The sequence below is a fragment of the Notechis scutatus genome, chromosome 1 (genome assembly GCF_049901735.1).
Source record: "Notechis scutatus isolate UNSWTSFEM ecotype Mainland chromosome 1, rNotScu1.2, whole genome shotgun sequence".
In the NCBI taxonomy this organism is placed as follows: domain Eukaryota; kingdom Metazoa; phylum Chordata; class Lepidosauria; order Squamata; family Elapidae; genus Notechis; species Notechis scutatus.
Genome location: NC_142009.1, coordinates 299,699,467 through 299,723,600, shown reverse-complemented (window position 1 = coordinate 299,723,600; position 24,134 = coordinate 299,699,467). Strand labels below are relative to the sequence as shown.

The following is a 24,134-nucleotide window of genomic DNA, read 5'->3' as shown; positions in this document are numbered from 1 at the left end:
GAGTTTAGATAATATATTCATTACCTGAGCATTTGACAATGTACATAGCACCCTATATGCTTAACACTATAGGATTAAGGATTAATAGTTTTATCGGAAAATATCCACCTACCTTGAACTGGAAATTCAGTTGTTTCCAAATAGCATTCTGGAATAGATTCAAAGACATATTGTAGATGAAAGGAAAGAGGACGTTTAATTGTAAAAGTCCTTTTGTGCATTTGAAGTGCTGGCCTTAGATATTTGTCAATTAGATATTAGTCTTTGCCTTACAGAATCAACATACTTTCATGCTATAAAATATAGAACTATTTCTTTAATAAAGTATCCAAATGTTTTTCTTTTATAGGGAGGTTGATCAGGATTCTGATGGCCGTATTAGCTTCAATGAATTTGAATCAGCAATGAAGTATGGACAAGAAAATTTGTCTCATCTTACCTGAAGTTCAATTTGTTACAAATTTGCAAAAGAACTGCCGTTTCCAAAAGCTGCAAAACATTTTTTCTTCAGCATTACAAATCTACACAGGATCCAAGGAAACAGAGAAATCCTATCCATTCAAACTTCCATGACATGTATTGACTTTGTTTAATTACTTCTTTAGTTTTGGTTCTTCTTCCTCAATATTTATGCAAAATTAATTGATACAACTGCATGAACATGGAAAAGGAAAAATAATGAAAGACTGCTTAATTAAATGAAAAAACCCAATTTATTTGAACACTTCATTCCCAGAATTCTGTCATTTCCATGAAGGCCGATCACAGTCTGGACAAACTAAATCCAGTTTTTCTATTCTGAGTTAAATAATCTGGAAGTGGGATTGGTTCTAGATGTTCTGTAAAGAGGAAACAATGGGATGCAGAATGGACTGCTAGCCTGCAAAATCTGGACAACCAGTAGGATAATAGCAGAGATAAGAAAACTCTTAGCTCCTTGTTGCCATCTACTGGTCATCCAGATTTTGTAGTCCATATCTGATAATCTTAGCTTTTGTCTCTTAGAAGCAACTGTTTGATCTGGCCATTGCTATTTTAATTGAAAGAAATGTGAAGAGAAACTGCTTGGCTCTGGATGAATGGGTTGGTTGGTTGGTTGATTTTTTTTTATATCCCACAAGACAACTCTTTCAGTCAAAATACAATCATTACCTTTTCTGTGGCTGGATATTTCACTTGAATTGCTAAAAGAGAACTGCAGCGTGAAAAAAAGAACCTAGCTCAAGCCTGTGAGCCCTATGGGCTGAATCAACATTGCATAACAGTATGAAAAGAATGCTCTGACCATGAATTAGCAGTTAGCAGGCCACCTAATACAAATATTTGTATTTTTAAACGTGCTTTGAATTTTCCACAGACAAAAGAGCCGAAACAAGAGAATGCAACACACAAATTGTGTTGAATAAGCAACAGCCTGAAAGCCATGCCTCCCAGAATCAATGAATGCAAAACAGCCATCATCAGGAAATGCCTTGGATATGATAGTGGTGACTGCTTGCTGAATGTACATGTGCACATCCACTCTGCATGCTCTTGGCTGTTCCTGTTTAGGGACACTTGCTGTGTTTAAATCTCAGCATTAGAAACCAAGGGCATAGATACCGAATATTATGCACTTTGAATAATGCGCACATACTGAGTGCATTGTGCACTCTGAACAACCTGAAACAACGTACTGCTAGAACTTTTCTGTATTCGCATCCTTTGTGTGTGGGAATATAGTCACGGTAGAGTTGCATGAGCAGAAATATCTTTAATTTTGCATCCAGCACCTGCTTTTCTTTTGAAGGTAGCATATTAATCTTCCCACCAAAATTTAGCTTCTGCACATGAATTCACACAAAACCCCTCCAGCAGTAGCTTATTTCTCAAGCAGACAGGCAACTGGGCAATGGAAAGCTGGTTTCCTCTTCCTGGCTATGTGGACTGCTGTTGGATAGATGTCTTCATGCTGCATGTCCATGTGTCATATGAGTGCGTGTAACCTCAGAGCCTGCACACCCTGTTTGACCTTACCTCTAGGTCTCACTGTTATGGTTTGTTGGTGTCTGGGAAACAGGTAATTTGGAAATAGTACAAGTTCAAGAACAACTACATATATTTATTTATTTTTCATATTTCTGCAGTGCCCATCTCCCAATGGTCTCTTGACCGTATTATTTTCTTATCTAAAAAAATGGATAGCTGCATCACTTGTACAAAGGATTGTTACCAAGGAAACTTGTAAAAAGACCGCCCTAATAAATTTGGAGATAAATTGGATCCTAACAGTTAAAATATTGACAGGATTTCTACAACCTAATCCTCCCATTTTGAATAAATCTGTTTAAAGAAACCTCTTAGTATCTTGATTTGGACTATCAAGAGTTTGACATTATCAATATCATCATTGCCCATATGTGAAGGTATAACCTGTATAATAGCAGAACCTGTAGAAGTTGTGGCTTCTCGATCTTGAGAGATTTTTAATAGGTGAGGCTTAAATCATAGTTAATTGTTTAATTGTTTTTTTCCTGAAAAGGATTAAACTAGATGAATCTTGCAATCCCTTCCAATTCTATTACATGCTAGCATGGCGCTCAAGTATTTTAGCCACTGTCTATGGAGATTCTCAGATATCCAGGTCATGGTTGTCCCAAAGTTGCTTTTTCACAAGGCAATTGGAATTTCTGGTTTTTCTTTGAAGACGTTTCGCTTCTTGGATGAGAAGCGAAACATCTTCAAAAGAAAACCAGAAAGTCCAGTTGCCTCTTGAAAAAGCACCCTTGGGACATTTTAGCCACTGTTTGAGTCCAGTGTGAAGTCAGCCTGCCAAGCCTCTGCCATTCTTGAGAGCTCACTTTCTGCTGGAGTTAATTTCCGAAGTGTTCTTAAAAATAACCAAGAGCATAACCTAGTTCAGCATGATTCCCTGCAGTTACATTTATCACAAAGAATGGCCTAAGAAACCAGCTCGGCAATAGGTCTCATCTTCTGATTGAGGGGAGAACAACCGTGCCTTGTGTCATGATTAACCAGTTGCTTGAGCAGGTTGGCAGAATTCCAGGGGGACAGCCTTCAGAAAATCAGGTGTCCGTGTAGTAGATGATCTGGTGCCTGTCTAATGTATACTTCTCCTTTGGACTCCAGTGGAGATAGCAGTCTTTCAGCACTTTTCTGTAAAAGTGTCAGTGGCAAACTTAGTGCCAATGGAGATGATCCTGGTTTTACTTCCTTCCAAATGAAGAGCTGCCTGCACAAACAGTTGAAATCTATGAGTCAGTGCTAGCAATTTGTACCTGACAGGCTACTTTCCCATGTTTGCAAACTGTGTGTGACTATAAAGCCATCTGATTAAGATTTGGTTGTCCAGAGAAACCGGCCTAAACATTGCAGATCTTGTCTGTTGTTCATGTCGTCTGCACTACAGTAATCGCCTCTAACAGCTCAGCATGAATTAGCAGTTTAACTGTCTGGGTCCTGCATTTTGGGAAGTGCTAGTGATAGGGAGATTAGTGCACTCTCTTCACATGTCTGAGGGCATGTGAAGAACAGTGATGCCAGGACCTGTAATTCTCACTTCCTAACACCTTCTCCCTTCACCACTTGTCTGCTGAAGGGGATGTGTCAGAAGATAATTATCAAGGAAACAACATGGAGGAAGTTTCAAAATCCGTCTACTCATTTATTTATTTATTAAATTTGTTTGCAGCCCATATCACCATGAGGAGACTCCGAAGCCATGATCTGCGTGATAGCGCTGATTGTGTCTGATGCCTCTAGATCACATGCCGCTTGCTGGATGACAACTGATTTAACAATTGCGCATGGATTTTGCTGTGCTTGCGAGCAGATACTAGTTGCATAGTGCTTCCCCCTCCACCGGTGGGAAGGATACATGAAGGATTCTAGAAATTGTGCTTAAATATTTCCAAGGTTGAAAGATGCCAGTAGTAGTTTCTGCTGCTGACCTGGGACTTAGATGAAAACAGATTAGTGCCTATACTATGCTGATGCTTCTGGGTACTAATTCCACTAATTGCAAGAAGAAAACAATTTCTTGTCAGTTGAAAGGTTGTGCAAATCCTTATTTTTGTCTGCCTTTATTTCCATATCATTCTGTAGTGTTTTAATGCATTCTTATTTTGGCTTCTTTAATTATAAAATTCTTCCAATTGTAACAGTGGTCATACTTATTACTAAATATGGATTTAAGTGAATTGCTATTTACATTTCATAGAAGAAAGAGAAAACATGAAACTATTACTCTATCCTTAGTTTAAACTTGATTGAAAACTATGTTTTGCCATTCCTGCATTTTTCACTCTGGTCTTCACTATGGAAAATTCCTCCAAAATGAATTAGATCAGAAGAGAGTCAGGAAACAATGTGGCAAGGAGCAATCATGAAAATAAATACTATCCTAAACAGCTTATAATGAAATTAGTTCACAGGATTAATTTGGGTGGTGGTGGTTTATACCATGAACCTTGAACGTGTTAAGTTATCTATGGTAGCCATGTGTGTATTGGACAGCCATTTAAATTTGTTTAACAAATAAGTCAATGTGTGTAATATTTTATAACAGAGATAGAAGCTAGATCACCTTTCCCCGGTCTGGGGCATCCTTCTAGATGTGTGGAATGATATCTAGAATCTTCATAAATGCTTATGTTTTAAGAGTGCAAATATAAAAGTTTGGAAACTTTATTTTCCACTGAGCGCAGGAAATAATAAATGGATGCAAATTGCAATGATTAATTTCATAAGAGCAGACAAGTTGTTAATTAGTAATACTTTAACCTACAATTCTAGGAAATTATTTGAAAGTTAGTGTCCCCTAAATAAGGTTTATTAGATAAAGTTTACACATTATTTAAAGAATACAACCAACACTATAAATATATCAACAAAAATGGGAAATGCATTTATGTTGATTTCAGTGAAGTCTTAAAAATGTAACTAGAAGAAAGGGATTTTTTTGTTGTCTGGATTCCTGGCGACCTCATAGATTAGTGCAGGAGCAGGGAACTATGACCCCTGTACAATCTGTGAACTTCAACTCCCATAATGTCACATTTTCTTGACAAAATTTTGGAATGGTTTGCCATTGGCTTCTTCCTGGGGCTGAAAGAGAATAACTGGCCCAAAGCCACCTAGCTGGTTTCACATCTAAGGTGGGGACTTGAAGTCATAGTCTCCTATTTCCTAGCCTGGTGCCTTAACCACTATATCAAACCAGCTTTCCAGTAGGTATATGTATGCTCCCTTATAATTCACATGTTTAAATCTAAAGAACCATTTTATCAACTTATTTTTGCCTCAAAAGTAGTTCTATAGTATGAAATAGTATGAAAAAGTATCAATATTCAATCTATTTGACTAAAAGGATTTTAAAATGTGGGTAATATATATAAATCCATGTACAGATTATAAACATTTGAGTGAAAATTGTTTTTAAGGCTCTATGAGGAAATAATGGTAGAAAATATTAGTGGGATATATTTTAAAGTGATCTATTCATTGTTGGCTTAGGTTTCATTAAAAGCCAGGTATTCAAGGAATGGTATTAATTTGTTAAAAGTTGCTAGCATAAGCAGTTGGTTACAAGGCTGATAATATAAGACATTCCACCAATAAGGCAATGGCTAAAGAGGTTCAAAGAAATGTTATTTATACTGGAACTTAATACAAACTGGTGAAATTGTCTATTTTTGTTGTATCTGGATTAATAAAAAGAATGAGGCAATGAGATATAATCACTTGATTTAACTTTAAGCATGTGTAAATTATATATCAGTACAAATTGTCAATTAATTTAAATAATAGATGCTTACAATTAAAATATGTACAAAATTGATGTAATTGTATTACTTAATATCGGTATATCTAATCACATAGTATTTATAAAGTTTTTTAGGTGCTAGGTTTTTTATTGGGAAGAAGGAAGAAAACTCAAAACCTTAGTTTCAGAAATCTTGTTGTGGAATTTAGGAAAAATATACTATTTTAAAACTGACTAAAATGGGAGAAGCTGAACTTCATAATATTTTGCTTGTGAAGAGATAATCAGAGGCTTTTTCAAGCTACCCATTACTTGCAATTGGATGAAAATGTAGCAATAACGTAAGGGACAATATGGAGAGATTTGGTTGTCATACTGATTTCTTTTTTCATGAGAAAAACCCACCAATTTTCTCAAAAGAAAAAAAAGTAATCACATGCTGCTTCAGAATCTTCTGAAAGCTTTTTATGTTTATCTTTTTACTACTGTGATATGTGTGTCTAGAAATTCTATTTTATTATGTAAATAATGTTATGCAGTAAAAGTTTTATTTAAAAAATTCTTAAGATCTTTATTTATTTCTGTCATATTTCTAATTCTGAATTGCTTAATATGATTTATTTAGTATGCCTAATGCCATATCTATGAAAATATTTTCCAAATGGATAAGAATGGTAAGCTTACCCTGTAGGAATATATAAAAAGTCTATGTGTTGCTGGTTACTGACCAGTGGTGGGATTCAAAAATGTTTACTACTGGTTCTATGGGCATGGCTTGATGGGTGTGGCTTGGTGGGCATGTCAGGGGAAGGATACTGTAAAATCTCCATTCCCTCCCCACCCCACTAACCTGATTTCCAGCTCCGTTCTCCTGTGCAGGGCAACAAAATAACACCCAGCCGATCAGCTGGGACTCAGGAGGCAGAGAATAGATGGGGACGGGGACAGTCAGAGGTGGAATTGCAAACTACTCAAAATTTCCACTACCGGTTTTCCGAACTACTGGTTCTTCAGAACTGGTCAGAACCTGCTGAATACCACCACTGTTACTGATTCTAATATGAAACCACATATTAGGAAGATTCATCAATCACAACAAAGCAGATTTTTGGGAAAATGCCAGTTTAATCTGAACGAGCTAGCATGCTCGTGTAATTAGCACTTGATCAAAGTATATTCAGAATATGCTTGTATAAATTTAGCCAATCTATAAAGCTTTCAGCATTTTTTCAGGATTCATGTCACATGTCTATACTAAATACAGATTATTGAGAACTTTCATTTTACTTATCAAGAGCCTCAAACTATGATTTGAATGTAGCCAAACAAGACAATTCTTTGCAATAATCTTTTCAGCCAAGGAATGGAAAAATATCTTAAACCCACTGAGAAAATCTCAACCTTCCTGAAACTCAAGTGATATGAATCCCACTGCTATTAGTGAATTGGGACTTGTTCTTCTGTTCAATAAATCTATCCATACCTGGATTTCAGAGGTTCATTCAAGATTTCTGTTCAATGTCTCTCATAAGATTTAACAAGGTATAGAAAAAAGAAGTCACTGTAATCCCAGGTAACCCTGGGAAAGATTTTTGCCAGTCATTTTGGTGAGCTACTACTAAATTAGTAGTAAGCCACTTGGAATCCTCCAGATATTTTGGATAATTGCCTTTGCTATTGGCCATACTGGTAGAAGCCGATGAGTGTTAGACTCCAAAATATATGGAGGGCACCAAATTGACACTTTCTGCCGTTCGTGGTTATGAGGCCAACATTTTGCTTAGAATAAGACCCTTTCCTATGTTTTTATGTGCGAAGGAAGGGAAGGGAAGGGAAGGGAAGGAAGGGAGGAAGGAGCGAGCACTGATTACAGGCTTGTTGCTTCTTTGCTTTATTTTCTTTTAGGCAAATTAACATGCTAGCATAAAAGTAATTGGGCTTATTTTAAAGTTCTCTTGCTGGTGCTTAGATTTGCCTTACGGGACTTCAGATAGAAAACTAACATCTGGTGTTTGAGGTTGCTGGGGATTTTCACCATATTATCTGTAATAGCTCCACTATAAATAAACAAAATGAATAATTAAATGAGCACTAACATAGCCTGAATAATAAATTGTTCAAAAACATTCTCTGCAGACGACCTGGTGCTATATATATTTTTTGCAAAATACCTTGGCTTGGATTTTCAGATTAGATTCTCCCTTATTATATAGCCATGATGTAGGATTATGTCAAAACCAAATATTCATAATCTAACATCAAGATAGTTTCACTGCAGCTAGATGAAAGCATAATCATATTTATTTATTAAGTATTTATTATAAAAAGAAAACAATCTGTCTCATGATAGTTTTCTTAACAGCTTTTTCCATAACGGCACATACAAGCAGTAGAGTCTCAGTTACAAATTAGACTGAACTAAAACTTAAAAAAACAATACCATGATTTAATATGGTAATATGGCAATATGAGAACATAGCCAAGATTTCTGCTGAGATTAATATGCTGGATAGAGCTGTGCATGTTTTTGAAAATTATTTGGAAGTGTGTTTGCTCAGTAGGTCTTTAAAAAACGCATTTTTTTCGCATTCCCACTTTAAAGAAATGTTCTTCCTGTGATATTCTGCATTCTGAAGCACTTCTTCCAAACTGCTTTTGAAGGATATGCAACCCTAAAACTAGACTACACACTTATTAAACTTAATTTTGAACTTCTAACATCATAAATATGATTTCTTTTTCAAGGAACGCTAGATTGGCATATGTAGATCCCCCCCCCCTCTTTTATCCTTACAATATCAGGCAAGTTAGTTAATGGCCACTAAATATCTGAATAGCTACTAAGAGATTTGAACACCCATTGCCAGATTTCAGGTACAAACATGAATTATACTGCCTATTAAAAAAGACTCATAAATTGTCATTGAAAAAAATGCTACAATATGTTTCTAAAAATAAATAAAAATATTTTATGGGAATATAAGAGCACCCGTATTGGACACGTTCTACAAGAGTCTTCAAACTTGGCAAGTTTAAAACTTGTGGACTTCAACTCCCAGAATTCCTGAGCTAACATGACTGGAGGAGAAATTCTGGGAGTTGAAAGCCACAAGTCTTAAAACTGTCAAGTTTGAAGACCCCTGTTCTATAATCTCTTTTCATGGTGACCAGCAAAATGTCTTTAGGATGCCTACAAGTGACACAGGAATACAACTACCGTTCCACACTTGTGTTTCCTTGTGTTCCTAGCAATTGTTATCTAGCAGCAGCAGCTTGCTTCTGATAGCAAATGTAATATATAGTCATTACGTCTAACCTTGAAGATAAGATCAGGGTTTTAGTGTGGCCCCAAAATCACTCCTACTGTTGTTTTGGTTCTGGGAATTCTATCCTAACATAAAACATGCAGGGGGTTGTATTTATTTTTTGGCATGCTAGATATATTCAGAAGCACTGTTAATGTTATTCTTTGGCACAACTCCCAAGCTTTGTGCTGTGCTATAACCTTTGTGTTGTGCTATATAGTTGCAGTTCTATACATGTGTGCATTGGAGTAAGTCCTAAGAACTCATCGAAATTTACTCCTTATATAGAATGGTGTTTTAAGGTTTGTGAACCCTCCACACAAGTTCTAAAACTAAATATTGAGAACCCAGTTTTAAAAATGAATCAAAGCCATTTTATTTATTTATTTTAGTTTTGGATAATTTTTCTCAATACATTGTAGGAAGTTAGCACTCACCCCTCTCCTAGAAAAATGAAATATCCTAGGAAATATTAAAAAGGCAGAATATTTCCCCTAAAAAGAGTAAAGTAGAAACTCAGAAAAGCAGAAACTCACCCCCCCACACCTTTGCTAATGGGCCATTAAGGCTTAGGCCAAGAGTATTCTACATAATAAAGGGTCTACCCATCTCACCACCTGGCCTGGGAAGATTGTATCAGCCAACACTCAGGTGAAGCCATGTGGTCCAGACAAAGCCTACAAAGTTAGCTAAGACTGACAGCCAGTGGGATATATTTCTTACACAGGAACAGGAAACACTAAGGTGGGGCCCAACAGAGGTTATATAAGGGTCTCTCAGCATCTTGGTCTTCCCTTCTTGACCTTCTCACCTTGAAGTATGTGATCATCCTTTCTTTTTCACTTTGGAGCTCCAAGCCATGTGGTCCTGCTGTCCACCATTAAACCATCTTTCCAAATAGCCTCCATGTTTCCAGTGTCTTTTTCCCCACTTGGAACTGAACCCAGAAGGATATTTCTTGAACAACGTAACATGTGGGGACAACATATCACATTTTAAATCATATATTTATGTAGAAATATTGAATATTCAAAAGATTCACAAACTTCTTAGTCCCACTGTGCACTCACATACCTACAACTGAAAATAGTTATATATTTCTTCTCTCTTTTTCCTCTTACTATTATTTCCCTCTCTTTATAATTTATACAGTACTTTTATTGTTAAATTATATCAGGCCAAAGATCCTTTTCCTCAGCAGCATGTTAAGTGCATCTGAGTTGAGGGGCCTGTCATCCAACACTATTGTATATTTTCCATCCATGAAATTTATTTAGTAAAATGCAAGAGTGGAGCATTGTCTTCTCCTGCACAGTATGAAATGATGCCTTTGCTATTGTGACTACAGCAATCAGGCACCTCCAGGGCTTGTTTTATCTGATCAGCTGAGACTTCATGACTTGGGTGGCCCTGCCGAGAATTATATACTCCTGGCATCCTTTATTAATCTCTTCCAAGAATCCCCCTCTTGTCCTGATGAGTCAGCATAGCAGGACTTGAAGGAGGGTCTGGCTAATTGCAAAACTTAATTGTATAGGACTGGATCTGACTTAAGACAGTTCTTTGATATGATTTCAATCATTTCTCAATCACAGACAGATCTCAGAAACCAGAGGTGTTTATTTATTGTTTTAAAGCCTGTCATATATGATTGATGGACTGCAATCAGTGTATTTATTTGTCAAATTTAAAGATTGCTCATCTCACTCAAAGAAAAATTCTATTTATTATTCAGACCTATATCAGATAATAAAACACTGTGATAAAATCTTATCTCTTGGGAGGATCTTTATTCTTTGAATTCAATCTACCAAATGGAGCAAGTGATTTACTGGTAAGCACAGGTAATCCTAGCAGGATTCCTACAGGAAATCTCAGTTAATGAGAATTCTATAAATCTCTTGGTGAAACCTGATAGTTCTGGGTTGTATTAAAGGAAAGATTTCTTGACTTTGCAAAAGCAAAAAGCATAGATTCTAAGCTTGACTGCAAAGCTATTTCTCTATGAAAACATATCTTTTAGTCAATTTTTATTTGCTGAAATAGCAAGGAAGTATTTTGGATATTTACTTGAAATTACAAAAAGAGCAGAAAATCTAGTGACATTAAGGTGGAGGCTAGAGACAGTGCCAAAAGTTTTCTTCAGGGGTGGGAAAGAGGATGGCTTCTTTCTAATTTTACCCAGTTTGGAGGGGTGTTTAATTTTTGTCTTTGTATTTGTCCTTTTAAAGTATGTTAAAGCTATCCTAGGACTTGTTTTAGAGCTCACATGGCATTTTGTGTGTCAGAAAAGCAAGAAAATATCCTGTGAAAGTTTGAGCCTCTCTACTGTCAAAAGTTGATAATGTAATTTGAAGGTTGTCAAAGTTGCTAGTATAATTTGAAGGTTGTCTTTAGGATGCTTGCTTTAGGATAACATTTTGTTTGCTGCCAGACTGAAGTAACAGAAGGACAACACTTTTTGCTCTATGAAATGAGACATATGAATAATGTTCATAAAAACAATTACAAATCTTCCATTCCTTTCATATATGAAAAACCTAATGAAATCAAATAAAGAAATGCTAGTAAAGGGGGGGGGGGGCAGAATAAACCCAGAAATTTATTCAGCTAGAATGTCTCCTTCTTCCAATACATAAACATGGTCCATGTATCCACATAGCCTTTGCAATGCAATTATTCTGTGGGAAGAATCCCTGAAGAGAGAGGGACGAGGGTAGTTGAGATAGGTCAAGACCAACACCACTAGAATTGGTCTTGACCTACCTTCCTTGCACTCCCTTCAGTTGCACTCTCTTCTCGACTTCCACCATAAGTCATTTTCACCAGTTGCTGCGCAAGAAAAATAACCTCACTGGCTTTCATGTTAGTTGTCCTATCCATGATCCAGGGTCAGATACAGCTCTGGAGAAATTATTATACTGGTTTAAAGAGATCAGCAATAATATAGAACTCATAATAAAACTCATTGATTTTGCATCAATAGGTTTTCTAGTCAGTTTCTGATGTAGACAACCTCCTGACATAAAAAAAATAGTTATTCCAAATATCAGTAGCTGTTAATGATATCAGATGCCTTTTCAGGTGCTTCTTACCTAATTAAATCATTCTACGACTTGTATTCGCTAAATAATAAGCTTCATTGGTTAGAGTTGCTAACTGAGGCATTGGCAGTCTTGAGAACATTAATTCTTCTATCTGATTAAAATGACAATATCAAGTTATATGAGTGAAAGTGAGAAGGGCAGGATCTAAATTTGATAGGTAAATAAATAAATAGCTAGTTCTGCATTTGTGTTATAAGGATATGACCTAATAAATCCTTTCATGAATCCATTTGCATGCTGAACTAACAAAAGACGTCTCATTTTCAATCCAATTTGCTTGTTAATCACATCCTTCTGAGTCAGATTTTAACAACAACAACATCCCTTAATGGGATATGAAGTTCAATCTAATTAACTAACTGGCAGGTTTTTCATTGGTCAACAAATATAAAGAATTTCTATAAGCCAAAAGAAAGTTTACAGGCTAAACAAATACACTTCCTATGATTTATTTAGCATTGCTCAGGAGATATTTAAGGATGGGCTTGTAACATCAAAGTGAATCGATCCACAGTCTATTGATAGTTCTATGAATCAATTATATCTACCCTGGGTTTTTTAAAAACTTAAATTATATGGTTGGAAGGGTCCAATCCCATACTAAATACAGGAATCATATTAAAATATACTTGATGTGAAGAGTGCATCTGATAAATCATGACAGTTATTTGTCATTTACTTGATCCATATTTCTTGCAGACAATGCCCCTGACAAGCCAGATCTTGGGGCATATATTTGTTTCACTTCTTCATAGTACTGTAGTGGGCTATCACCGACCATGACTCTTCTCTTCAATCTCTTGAAGGGCATGAATTTCTCTACTCTGATTTTTAAGGTCATGAAATCCTGTTTCCTTTTATCTCTTTCCACACCCTGGAGACTTGGAGTCTGGTGGTTTTTGTTTTGCAAATGCTTGAAAGCAGTTGTGCTGAATATTACTTTTACTTCTGGTTGTCATTCCCATCCATGGTTTGAATTTTACTCCTTTGTTTAAATTTCCTCCTTAGGGAGATTTTACTCCTCTAGCATCCCCTGCAGTAATCCTTCCATTGTTTCTGATAGATGACCATGCTATGGCACTAGGTGAAATGTGACCAATATTCTGGCTGTTTCTTTAAACACAACTGCAAGTCCACATCAGCTATAAATACACATTTGTTGAATAAATGGATCAATAATAAAATACAGCAGGTTTTCAGTCATGCCTCAAGCTTTACAAGTCATAATTACAGAACTCTGTCCAGTTTTTTTTCCCTTTGTCATTGCCTTCTCAGACTTTCAAATCAGCTAGTTCACACTGTAAAAAGAAAAAATTGTTAAGGGTCCCCCTTTGAACAAGCTTGCTGAATCAACTCTATCAACATCCCCCATTAACTCTCTGTTTGCTCATTGTCTCATCCCTGTAACCTGCCAATCCTATACTTCTTCTACTGCCCCTGATAGAAGGAATCAGTGACTCAGTCTCCAGCAATGGGGGCTACTACTACTATTACTACTACTTTTCCTCCTCCTCCTCCTCCTCCTCCTCCTCCTCCTCCTCCTCCTCCTCCTCCTCCTCCTCCTCCTCCTCCTCCTCCTCCTCCTCCTCCTCCTCCTCCTCCTCCTCTTCCTCCTTCTCCTCCTCCTCCTTTTCAACTCATGAATGAAGTATTATTTCCAAATTAGGCAAATACTTTCAGTCATAACTAATACATCTAATAAATTAAGAATTTACTGATTCTTAAAAGCCCCAGCCAGGTTCTGCCATTTCCCATATCTGCAATCCCATCAGTGTAACCCTCTGTGTGCTATTACCAGTTCCCTCTATAAAGTAAGCCTATGCCAGATCTAATTTGTTCTCCTCAGTCTAAGATAATGAATAGCATTCTACTCAAAGCACAAGGTTAATAATAATTTTAAATTCTCTGCAGTCCTTCACAATTTCATTTTTGTTCTGAACAAGGACAATAGGTATCAACCAGTCATTCTAGTCCAATTTAATAAATGTTTCCTCTACTTGAACCAGTTCCTTAAATACTGCCATCTGGCAGGCAGTGATGTTGGGTTTTGCAAACATAGTTTGGTTTCACTGTCCAGAATGATGTTGGTCTTACTAGCTTTCAGACATTCATTGCCATTTTAAAACCCTATTCACCATGTTTGCATTGTTGCTAAGATGTACAACTTCAAACATCCTGACAATTTCTCTCTCCTACTGCCTCTATGGCAGCTATAAGTATTACCACAAAGATAAATCTCTTCAAGAATGTTGTTATACCAACTGCAATATATGAAACATGGAAGTGTACAGCCAAGATGATTAAACAGTTAAATGTTTTCCAACAACACTGCTTGAGAAGAATCCTCCACATCTCATATCGTAACCACAAAACACTAATAAAAAAGATGCTACAAAGATCAGATTTAGAACACGTTTGTCTCAGTCTTAACACTAGAGGTCTCAAGACCAATCCACTTGAGGAGGGGTTACAGTTTTTTCTCATAAAATGCTATACTTTCTATTAACCACTAGAAGACAGACACTAGCAAATATAACAACTTACAATTGTACCTTCATCTCCACTGTGTTTTGGGACTTTCTTCAAGATCTGGACACACACAACTGTTATATGCTAATTTTTAGTAAACATATTACTATCAAATCACTGTTGACAGTTAGTACAAGCCAGAGAGGAACTACTATGGTACTTTAGAGGCTGATCCCAAAACAGATACAATCCATTCTTATTTTCTACATTTTGACTTTTCATAACTGCTCACAAATGGTAGAATTTGTGTCCTCAGAGGCAGGAATTTTCAAACTTGGAACCTTAAGAGATGTGGACCAACTGCCATAATTCAACTGCCCTGCACTTTACCTGAATCTTTCTTCAGTTTGCCAGCTTAGTTTATTAACTGAGGAATAAAAAGAGGCAGACTGTATATGCTCGTTACATAAACGTACAAAAGCTTTTCAGAAAGAGTCATTTATATTCTGCCAAACTATAGAGGCTGGTGCCTTCCTCCCTCGTGGTGGTTACTTTTAAGTTGCAAAGAGTTGCTGGCCTTTAATCTGTTAGGATCAGTAATTTTAGGCTTGACTTTCATAGGTGAAGGCAGAAGTAGCTGCAGGGAAACCTGTCATTCTTGTTAAATACACTCATGTATGCTGTCTTCCATGAATTTAGTGGATGTCAGTAGAAACTAAAATACGATAGCCATGTTTTAGCATAGAGACAGAAATGTGTTCCAGAAAAGTACATTTATTTTCTTCTGTGTCAGTTACTGTATGTTGCTAAAATATGCAGAAAAAACAAGACCAACCACAAGTGATGCAGTCTCTTTTCTGGTATGTATTAATTTATCAAAATTTTATAGGCATCCATCTTACTGAAAGTGACTCAGTGATGAAATAAGAAGAATAAATAAAACAAATGGTACAATATAAAATACCTTATTAATAGGTACAAAAGTGAACAATAAAAACTGCAAGGATAAAAAAAAGCTACCTCAACAATGGATCCATCTTAGCAAATTTCTTTTTATGACTTGAGACCTTTACAGAATATCATAAAGGATGGGGCTAATTTAATTCTGAGGGAAAGAATTTTCCAGAAGACAGGTGTCATGGTAGAGAAAGAATGTCTCTTGGGTCTTATCAAATGAAGGGGCCTAGCCAATGGTACTATATGACTACTCTCTGAGATTTAGTGGGACAGGCTGTGTAATTGGGGAGAGGCGATCCCAGGTAACTTCAGTCCCATGACATGAAGGACTTTAAAGGTTAAAACCAGCACTTTGCATTGGACCAAGAAGCAAATTGGCACTCAGTTGAGTTTGTAGTGCTGAGGTGTAATGTCACCAGTTGAATTCTGAATTGCTTGTCACCAGTTGAATTCTTCTGGGTTCTGAGTTGCTGGGGCAAAATCTAGGAAGGAAGGAAGGAAATAGAGATGAAGGGTTAGAGTTGCTTAATATTTGATGTTCAAGATTAGCATAAATTTACTGTTAGGTTTTGAGTTGCTGAGCCTATCAAATTCTAAGACTATCTTATCCATACTGCAAAATTCTAAATGACTTTTAGGTGGCAGTAGAGAGATGGCAACATTCTCCCTACAGTTTGGAAAACTGGCTGCAAAAGAAGGCAATATAGTAGGGCAAAGTGGATGAGAAACTCAGAAAAATCCTGGGGCCCAAACAGCTGATACCCATACACTTAATCTGACAGTTTCATTCCTTGTAGCTTATTTCTTTTTCTTCTCCTCTAAGGTTCTGAATATCCTTATTTGTTACCTATTTTATTAATAGAAGCGTTACTGTTAAATCGGGTAGATCGGTCCCCACAGAGACGCGAGACCAAAAGTGATCATTCAGCTCTTTATTCAGTATACAGTTCTGTACAAGACCTGCGATCCGCGGCAACCCTTCATATAGGGATTGCTCGCGGCTCGGCAGCCAATGACAGGGCTTTGAATCTCCCGTGATCGGCTCGGCCAATCGCGGTTGATTCTTAGTGCGCCAATCACGGCCGTTTAGTTGTCCAATCAGGTTGCGGTCCGTGTGGACCAATCAGGATTCAGGGTTTGGAGTATGTTAATATAGAACAGTTACCTTCCCCCAGTGTGCTCTTCTGGCCACCAGCTAAGGACAAAAACAACCTTCATAGTAAAAATATTAAATTAATTTACCATTCAGCCAATTCTCTGCTATCTGCAGTTAGGAGTTGCTTCTTCCTTTGCAATTGGACATCAGAAATCAATTAATTTTTTAGGCAATCCGTAAGAGCACAGCAAAGCAATCTTTGAGCCAACTGGCTAAGGTAACAAAGAACCTGGGCATTGAAGTCCACACTTCTTCAAGTTGCTAAGTTTGAAAAACACTGATGTAAACTGTTGTAACAGAAGTAATTGTTCTAATATGTAATACTTTCTGTACAGCAATGATGATTTCATTGTGATGAGATAATGAAAAGCTATTGGGAAGAGAGCCTGTCTCTTCTGTCACAGTTTCAAATCTTTTTTTTAAAAAATGAAAACGTTAACACTCTTTACCATCTGCATCAGCTACTTTGGAGATTAATTATTATAACCAGTAATGACATAGCAAACAAATCTTAGCTTATTAATTTTTGTACCTAACTCAGGGGATTACATTTAGGCCTTTACTATTTTAATTAATGACAGGATTGATCGAGTTATTTTTTGTGAATTTTGTAAGTTGACTAGTGTCTGTTAAGTTTCAATCTTATAAACCAATAAAGAACCAAATAATAAGACTGGGAGAGAAATGTTTTTCCCCACATTGTGATAATCCTAGAGCTAAGCTACAGCAATATGAAAGTTCTTGGTGAAGGAAGAGAGGGGATGAGCATGTACTGCAGCAAATTTTAATGGCGTTAAAAACTGCCTACAAATCCCTGAAAATGCCACCAGGCAATGTCCGTGTATCATGTGATCACAGAAAAAGTCAACCCTTGTTGTTAATCTGGTGGATGTGAGTGAACAGCTGAGAATAAGTTTGCATCACAGGAAATAGTTCAGCTCTCCTTATCGCTGTGAAGCTCTTTTGCCCTGCTTGTGGAGTGATGCTAGCTGTTGCTTTCTGACACCCCGAGGCAAGGATTTCTTTGGAATTCTAGTCAGAGAAATATCAGCATCATGCTCCAATTCTTATGTATGTTGTGAGGTCAGGTTGGTTTGTGCTAAAGCTCCTTTTGTATGCAAAGTGCTTTCTCCCTATTTCCCATCTCATTGGGACTCTTAAGTATGTGCCAACTGAAGCATGAGAAATATATAAAATATAGTACTGCTGCCCTATAATCTGTCCTTTACTTTTTTGTAGTATGCTGTGGAATAGGGTCGAGTTTTTAAATATTATCTGCTTTGTGGAGACATAGTGGTTGGCAGTTTTTCCACTTTATTTTTCCTGCTTTCAAAATAAGAGGAGGAGGAACACAATTTGCATTAGATGTTGGTCTTGTATTATAGGCAGCTACAGAGATGACCTTGGAGAAACTATTCAGTACCACTTACAAAAATATGTTTAAATTCTGGGAAAGGAAAAAAGCAGAAATTTTTTTTTTAAGTCCCATCCTTAAAAATCCCACATTTGGCTACTTCAATTTAATCTTTGCGGGCCTGTTCTTGAAGACCACCCAAAAGTTTCAACTGGATTGAAATGAAGCAGCTGCACTACCATAGTAACAAGTTCAATTTATTTAGGAGGTGCCCTTGTGGTCAATCTCTTCTTAGGTGAAGACATGATACTGATTGTTACCTTCAATGGCTGCCTACTCTATGTGGAACCTGAATTCAATGGTTCCAAGAAAGACGGGCTTTCCTATGCCAAAAGAATGCCAATAACAATAAACTGAGGGGGGGGGGGGCTGTTCTCCTGCAGAAGTACTGTCATTTTGTTGTTGTTTCACTGGAGGTTTTTTAACTGTAATTGTCAAACTTCAAGCTACTCAGAATTAACAGATTAGAGCAGTATGAAAACCTGTGAAATTCATTAATTAATGACTTGGCACCAGATATTCTATATATCCTTGAAACTATAGCTCTTTCCAAAATTGTTATGATCAGTTTGTCACACAATTATCTACCCAAGGTACTAATGGGTTGTGCTATGGCATATTTGCAATTTCATACACCTAGATGTGATTTTAACTTTCATAGTCCTCGACTTATAACAGTTTGTTTAGTGACTGTCCAAAGTTGCAACAGCACTGAAAAAAGTGACTTATGACTGTTTTTCACAGTTACAATCTTTGCAGCATCCCCGTGATCATGAGATCAAAATTCAGATGCTTGGCAGCTGATTCATACTTATGACCGTTCCTATGTCCCAAGGTCATGTGATCACCTTTTACGACTTTCTGACAAGCAAAGCCAATGGGGAAGTCAGATTCACTTGACAGCCAGGTTACTAACATTAACTGCACTGATTCTCTTAACAACTATGGCAAGAAAGGTTGTAAAATGGGGCAAAACTCACTTAACAAATCTCTCACTTAACAACATAAATTTTGAGCATAAGTTGAGGACTATTTTCTATCAGTCTTTCTGGGGACTCTGGCATTGACCTCTGACAGAACATCCACTGATGTTAAACCAATTCTTGTTTATTTTAAGTAGAACATGTGAGAGAACATGTGAGTTGTCCACAAAATTCACAAAAGGAATGTGACCTGAAAGCTCAGGCCCATTGGAAAGAGATATAGATTATATAGACTCAGAATTAACTGAGTTGATTAGCTATGCCTCTCTGAAATTCAAGCCAGTACTCTTTTCCCAAAGTAGAAGCATGAATGAAGGAAATCCATTGGAAAGAGATATAGATTATATAGACTCAGAATTAACTGAGTTGATTAGCTATGCCTCTCTGAAATTCAAGCCACTACTCTTTCCCAAAGCAGAAGCATGAATGAAGGAAATAACAAACTGGTTTTCTCCAGGAGGACTGGACAAAGTTAGGAAAAGAATTTATCACATTTAATTTACAACCTTATCAATGGAGATCGAGTGGAGCAAGTAGCCAGTTTTAAGTTTCTGAGTGTTACCCTAAAAGAGGACCTGACCTGGGGTGCTCACATTGCAGCATTGGTCAAAAGGGCCCAGCAGAGATTATACTACCTGAGACTTCTCAGGAAACAACAACTGAATGAAAAACTGCTGGTGACTTTCTACCACTACACACCATAGAGAGTATTTTAACTTACTGCACTTCTGTATGGTTTGCCAGTTGCACAGTGGCAGACAGGAAAGCACTCCAGAGGGTTAACGTCATTGCCCAGAAGATCATTGGTTGCCCTCTCCCCTCTTTGGAAGAGCTTTATAGCTCCCTCTGCCTTAAGAAAGTTCAAAACATTCTCAAAGATCCATCTCATTCTGGGAACCCTTTTTTTGAACTATTACCATCTGGCAGACAGTACAGAATAATAAAAACAAGGACAAATAGACTGAAAAACAGCTTCTATCCCAGGGCAGTAGCTTTTTTGAATTCTACTGTATAGTGCAGTGTTGGGGGTTTTCGGTTCAATGTATGGAGTGTGAAGGATGTGTGTTTGTGTTTATTTTCATGGTCATGATGTGCACTAAAGATGGTTTTTGATTTCGTTGTATGAGGTGCAATGACAATAAAGTAAAGTAATCAGAAACCACTTTCATCTGGACCTTGTTGGGAAGATAGACTGATACTAAGGATTGAATTTATTTGTTTAATCAGACAACAATTAAGAGATGATATTAAGAAACAAATGTGGATTTAGATCCAAATTACTCTTAACTCTTGGGACAATATGGTATAGATAAGATGCTGTAATAATTTTTTTACAAGTTGGTCAGAATTAGTAGTTCCAAGGAGTGCAAAACCAATATTGTAATAATATTAAGAGTATTAAATTAGGAGGGATAAAATGTTTATATCTGCTGGGGTTTCTTAATGTATCTTTTTCTTGTTTGTTCTGTGCTTTTTCTCTTTTTAAAAAAAATTTTTTGGAGTTTTGTATTTTAACTTTTTTTGAATAAAATTAAAATAGTGATATAAAATATATTCATATATACTTAGATCAATACATTCTAAGCTCGACAAATCTGTTAATGTCATCGTCTCAGGCATAAAGCAATTATTAAGGATGAATAATAGGCAAATAGTTGTGTATAGAGTTGAATCAACCTCCTTCCTGAAACACTAAGCATGTAGTTCTGGCTTATGCATCACCTATCAACTTGAGAGATATGCCAGGCTTTGGGCAACATATGAATAGCCATACTCCATATGGGTGTGTGTATGTGTCAGTATTCACTTTGGTAATGGATTTAAAGATGTTCAAGGTAACATAAATCTCCTAAGCATCTGCAAGGCTTATGAGAACTGGCATTGCCTCTTATAACCCAACCTTTTCAATGTAAAACAGGGAACCTAGAAGTTTGATCCCATCCTATTTGGGAATGGGAGACATGTTTCCCCCATTTCCAGAGAAACAAAGGCTTATACTTGAGGAAAGTTTTTAAATGTGTTTATTAAATTATTTGCAAGAACTACAGATATTGAAATTGTGTGTGTGTGTGTGTGTGTGTGTATGTATGTATGGTATGTATGTGTGTATGTATTCCATTAAACTAAATTGTCCTTATTTCTGAATAAACATGGCGCTGGATAATCTTTTCTGACTTAATTAGGCAAATACTTCACTTTTGATTTGTTTAATTCTTTTTCTGTTTCCTTGCACGTTCAATGCATTCACAACTTTGGAATTTCAGAGAAACTGTCATGGGGAGGTTAATGCTTCAGCTTGCCATTACATAAATTATGGAGAGGAAACGCATTAATCTGTTAGGTCTGTGCATTCCAACCCTAAGCAGTAATGGAAGCTGTGTTATATGAATAAAAAAGATTAGATGGAACTTCAATTTGACCTAAAGAAGTTTTCCTTTTACTTAAGAACAGCTCCCAGATATGTGGACTGCAGCTTCCCTAGAAACAATGACTTTTTCTAAAAGAAGGGATCAACTTTGTTTAAATTTTATCCCTTTTAATTCATGCACAATTCAAAATGCTGCCCTTTTTCACAAATCTCAGAAACAGGAATATTTATTTTGCCAAAGTTAGAGCTTTTCCTCCTCTGATTCATGACATGAGCATTTGATAACTGTTGCATTTTTGTCAGAAAAGTAACATAACCAAAGAATAGCAAAAAAGTAAAATCTGAACTAAATATTCCATATAAATTTTTGCACTACATTCCGAGGGCCTGTTTCCTTTCTGAAAAGCCTTGAGAAGTTAGAGTGCAGAACTAACAGAAGGAAAAGTTAGATACCTTCTCCTCCCTGCTTTTTCTAGCACAAATTACAAACACACTATTTATTGAAGCTGTTTGAAATCAGTTGTTAGAAGATGCTCTTGAGGAACATAATTCTCCCAGTCTGTCTGTCCTACAGATATGTCAGATTTGTTGTAGACTAGGGAATTCTGGGAGTTGGATATCACCTCTGAAAGGCAGTCAGGTTGTGGGGAAACTGATACAACCTCCAGCTTGTTGGGCTAAATATGGATCACACTTAGCTTATCTAAATTGTGGTACTCACCACACCTCCATTCCTCCCCACATTTGCCACCAAATGTTCTTGCCAATGCTGGTGACAATGAAATTTGGTGTTAAATTCTGTTAGCAAACCACTTGGAAAATAACTTGAAATATAATCTTTAGCAAGGGTGTCAAACTCACATCGTCATGGTAGCATCATATGACATATCAGGAATTTCCCCCCCCTTCGCTAAACCGGCCGTGGCCAGCGCATGACATGTCCAGCCCACAGGCCGGGAGTTTGACAGCCTTAGGATTAGAAACTGACCTAGTTAAACATAATCTCTTACATCCTTCTGGGTAGCCTTTTCACAATTCTGAGGGGCACTGGCGCAATATTCCCTTGAACACTCATCCTACATTCTTTCCTCTATTTTCTCCTCTGTTTCTTTTTGTCCATTGAGGTCAACTGCCCAGTAACTGGGAATTTAATATTGTAATACCGAAGTAACTGTGACATTGTATTTTGAATGATTAGCTTTACCACTGTTTTGAATGAGACATTTCCAACTAATAATTTCAAACTTTAAATTATACTTCCACTAAAACTGCTCCACATGGGGCAGGTGCCTTGAATCCCCTCTCTCTTTAAGAAGAAAATCCCATCTCCTTGATCTTTGGATAAGGCGTCCAGATATGAAGCCATGTGTTAACAATGAACATGGACCCCATGCCCTGTGCCTTCAAGAATGGGGCCAAAAAAAGTGCATCAGTATCTATAAACAGAGGTAAACAAATTTCTGACAAAGACCTTTCCTGTTTGTTCTTCTTTGCCAGGAGTTTTTGTATACTTTGGACACCTGCTACCTGCCTCCCTTCTGGGTTTTATTGGCACTTGTTGAAAGCAGTGGCTCACCCAGTGAAGTGTAGAGAACAGGCAACAGCCATTTGGCTTCTTGGCCTCTGTGGCTTTTCTCTGTTTGGAACCATGGCAGAAAGGCAGAGCATCATACAGAATGTTTTAATCAGTACAAGATGGTTGCACACAGCAGGCTATTTATAATGTGCCAAGGAGACAGTTTCAGTTAACAAAAGGAGATAGTCATTAAATCAATGAGATTAGGTCTTAGCCTAGTTCTTAGATTATGAAAGAAACATCAAAATATTTATTTAGGGGAAACAGATGTCTCAAAAGTTTGAAACAATGAGGCACAATGTTCAAGAGCTTTACATCCCTCCATACAGCAGTGCTCTGATATAGAAAAAATCCTAGTAAAGCATAAGGAAATCCTGTTCTTTATAATTATTTAATGTATTGTTATCCTGATTATTTTCTCCTCAGATCGTTGCCATACTTGGAGGGAAAAGCAGCCATCAGACTTAGACATCCACAAAGCAAAATGCACAACGGAAAAGAAAAGAAGCAAAAAGCAAATCAGTTCTTCATTAATAGATACTGGTCAAGTTATTCCCTTTCAGGATAAATAATGTTCTGCAAACATAAGACACGAAGTCAGAAATACTAATAAAAATGATAAAAAAAATTGGTCACCATCAGTTTTGCTCTATATCTCACATCTTTCCAACTTTGCTTGCACCACTTCATACAATTCTTCATACTTGGCCTTTAGTTCTTTAAACATCTTGCCACTTGTTTGGGATATCATAAAATTAATATGGCTATAAATTTCTGAGTTTTACTCTCCTTTTCAATCCATTCATTTTTACTTTGTATACTTGTTCTGCACTCCATGATTTCCTCTATCTGATCTATTTCATTGTGCCTCCATATATGTCCTTTGGTTTTAAATTCAATCTGCATTCGTTCAGCATCCATGCATTCTTGACCTATCCTCTTGTTTTACCACACATTCTTATGTACAGTAGCTCGTTTTACTGTATTGAGTTTGTTTTTATATTTCTTCTGATACAAGTCTGTAGCAATGATCTT

The 24,134-nt window shown here is 36.8% G+C and overlaps 1 protein-coding gene across 2 annotated transcripts in view; it reads left to right on the top strand.

Annotated features, from left to right (window-relative positions):
• The window catches only part of EFCAB11 (EF-hand calcium binding domain 11), a 61,502-nt gene extending 37,768 nt beyond the window's left edge, over nucleotides 1–23,734 (top strand). The window contains exon 6 of one of the 2 annotated variants that reach the window (XM_087952063.1): nucleotides 23,526–23,734. In XM_087952063.1, the coding sequence (XP_087808189.1) occupies nucleotides 23,526–23,667 (142 nt within the window). In that variant the 3' untranslated portion in view covers nucleotides 23,668–23,734. Of the gene's footprint in view, nucleotides 1–349; nucleotides 2,336–23,525 lie in introns of those variants that run through there. The other variant, XM_026679169.2, reaches the window with a different exon arrangement.
• The last annotated feature ends 400 nt before the right edge of the window (nucleotides 23,735–24,134 follow it).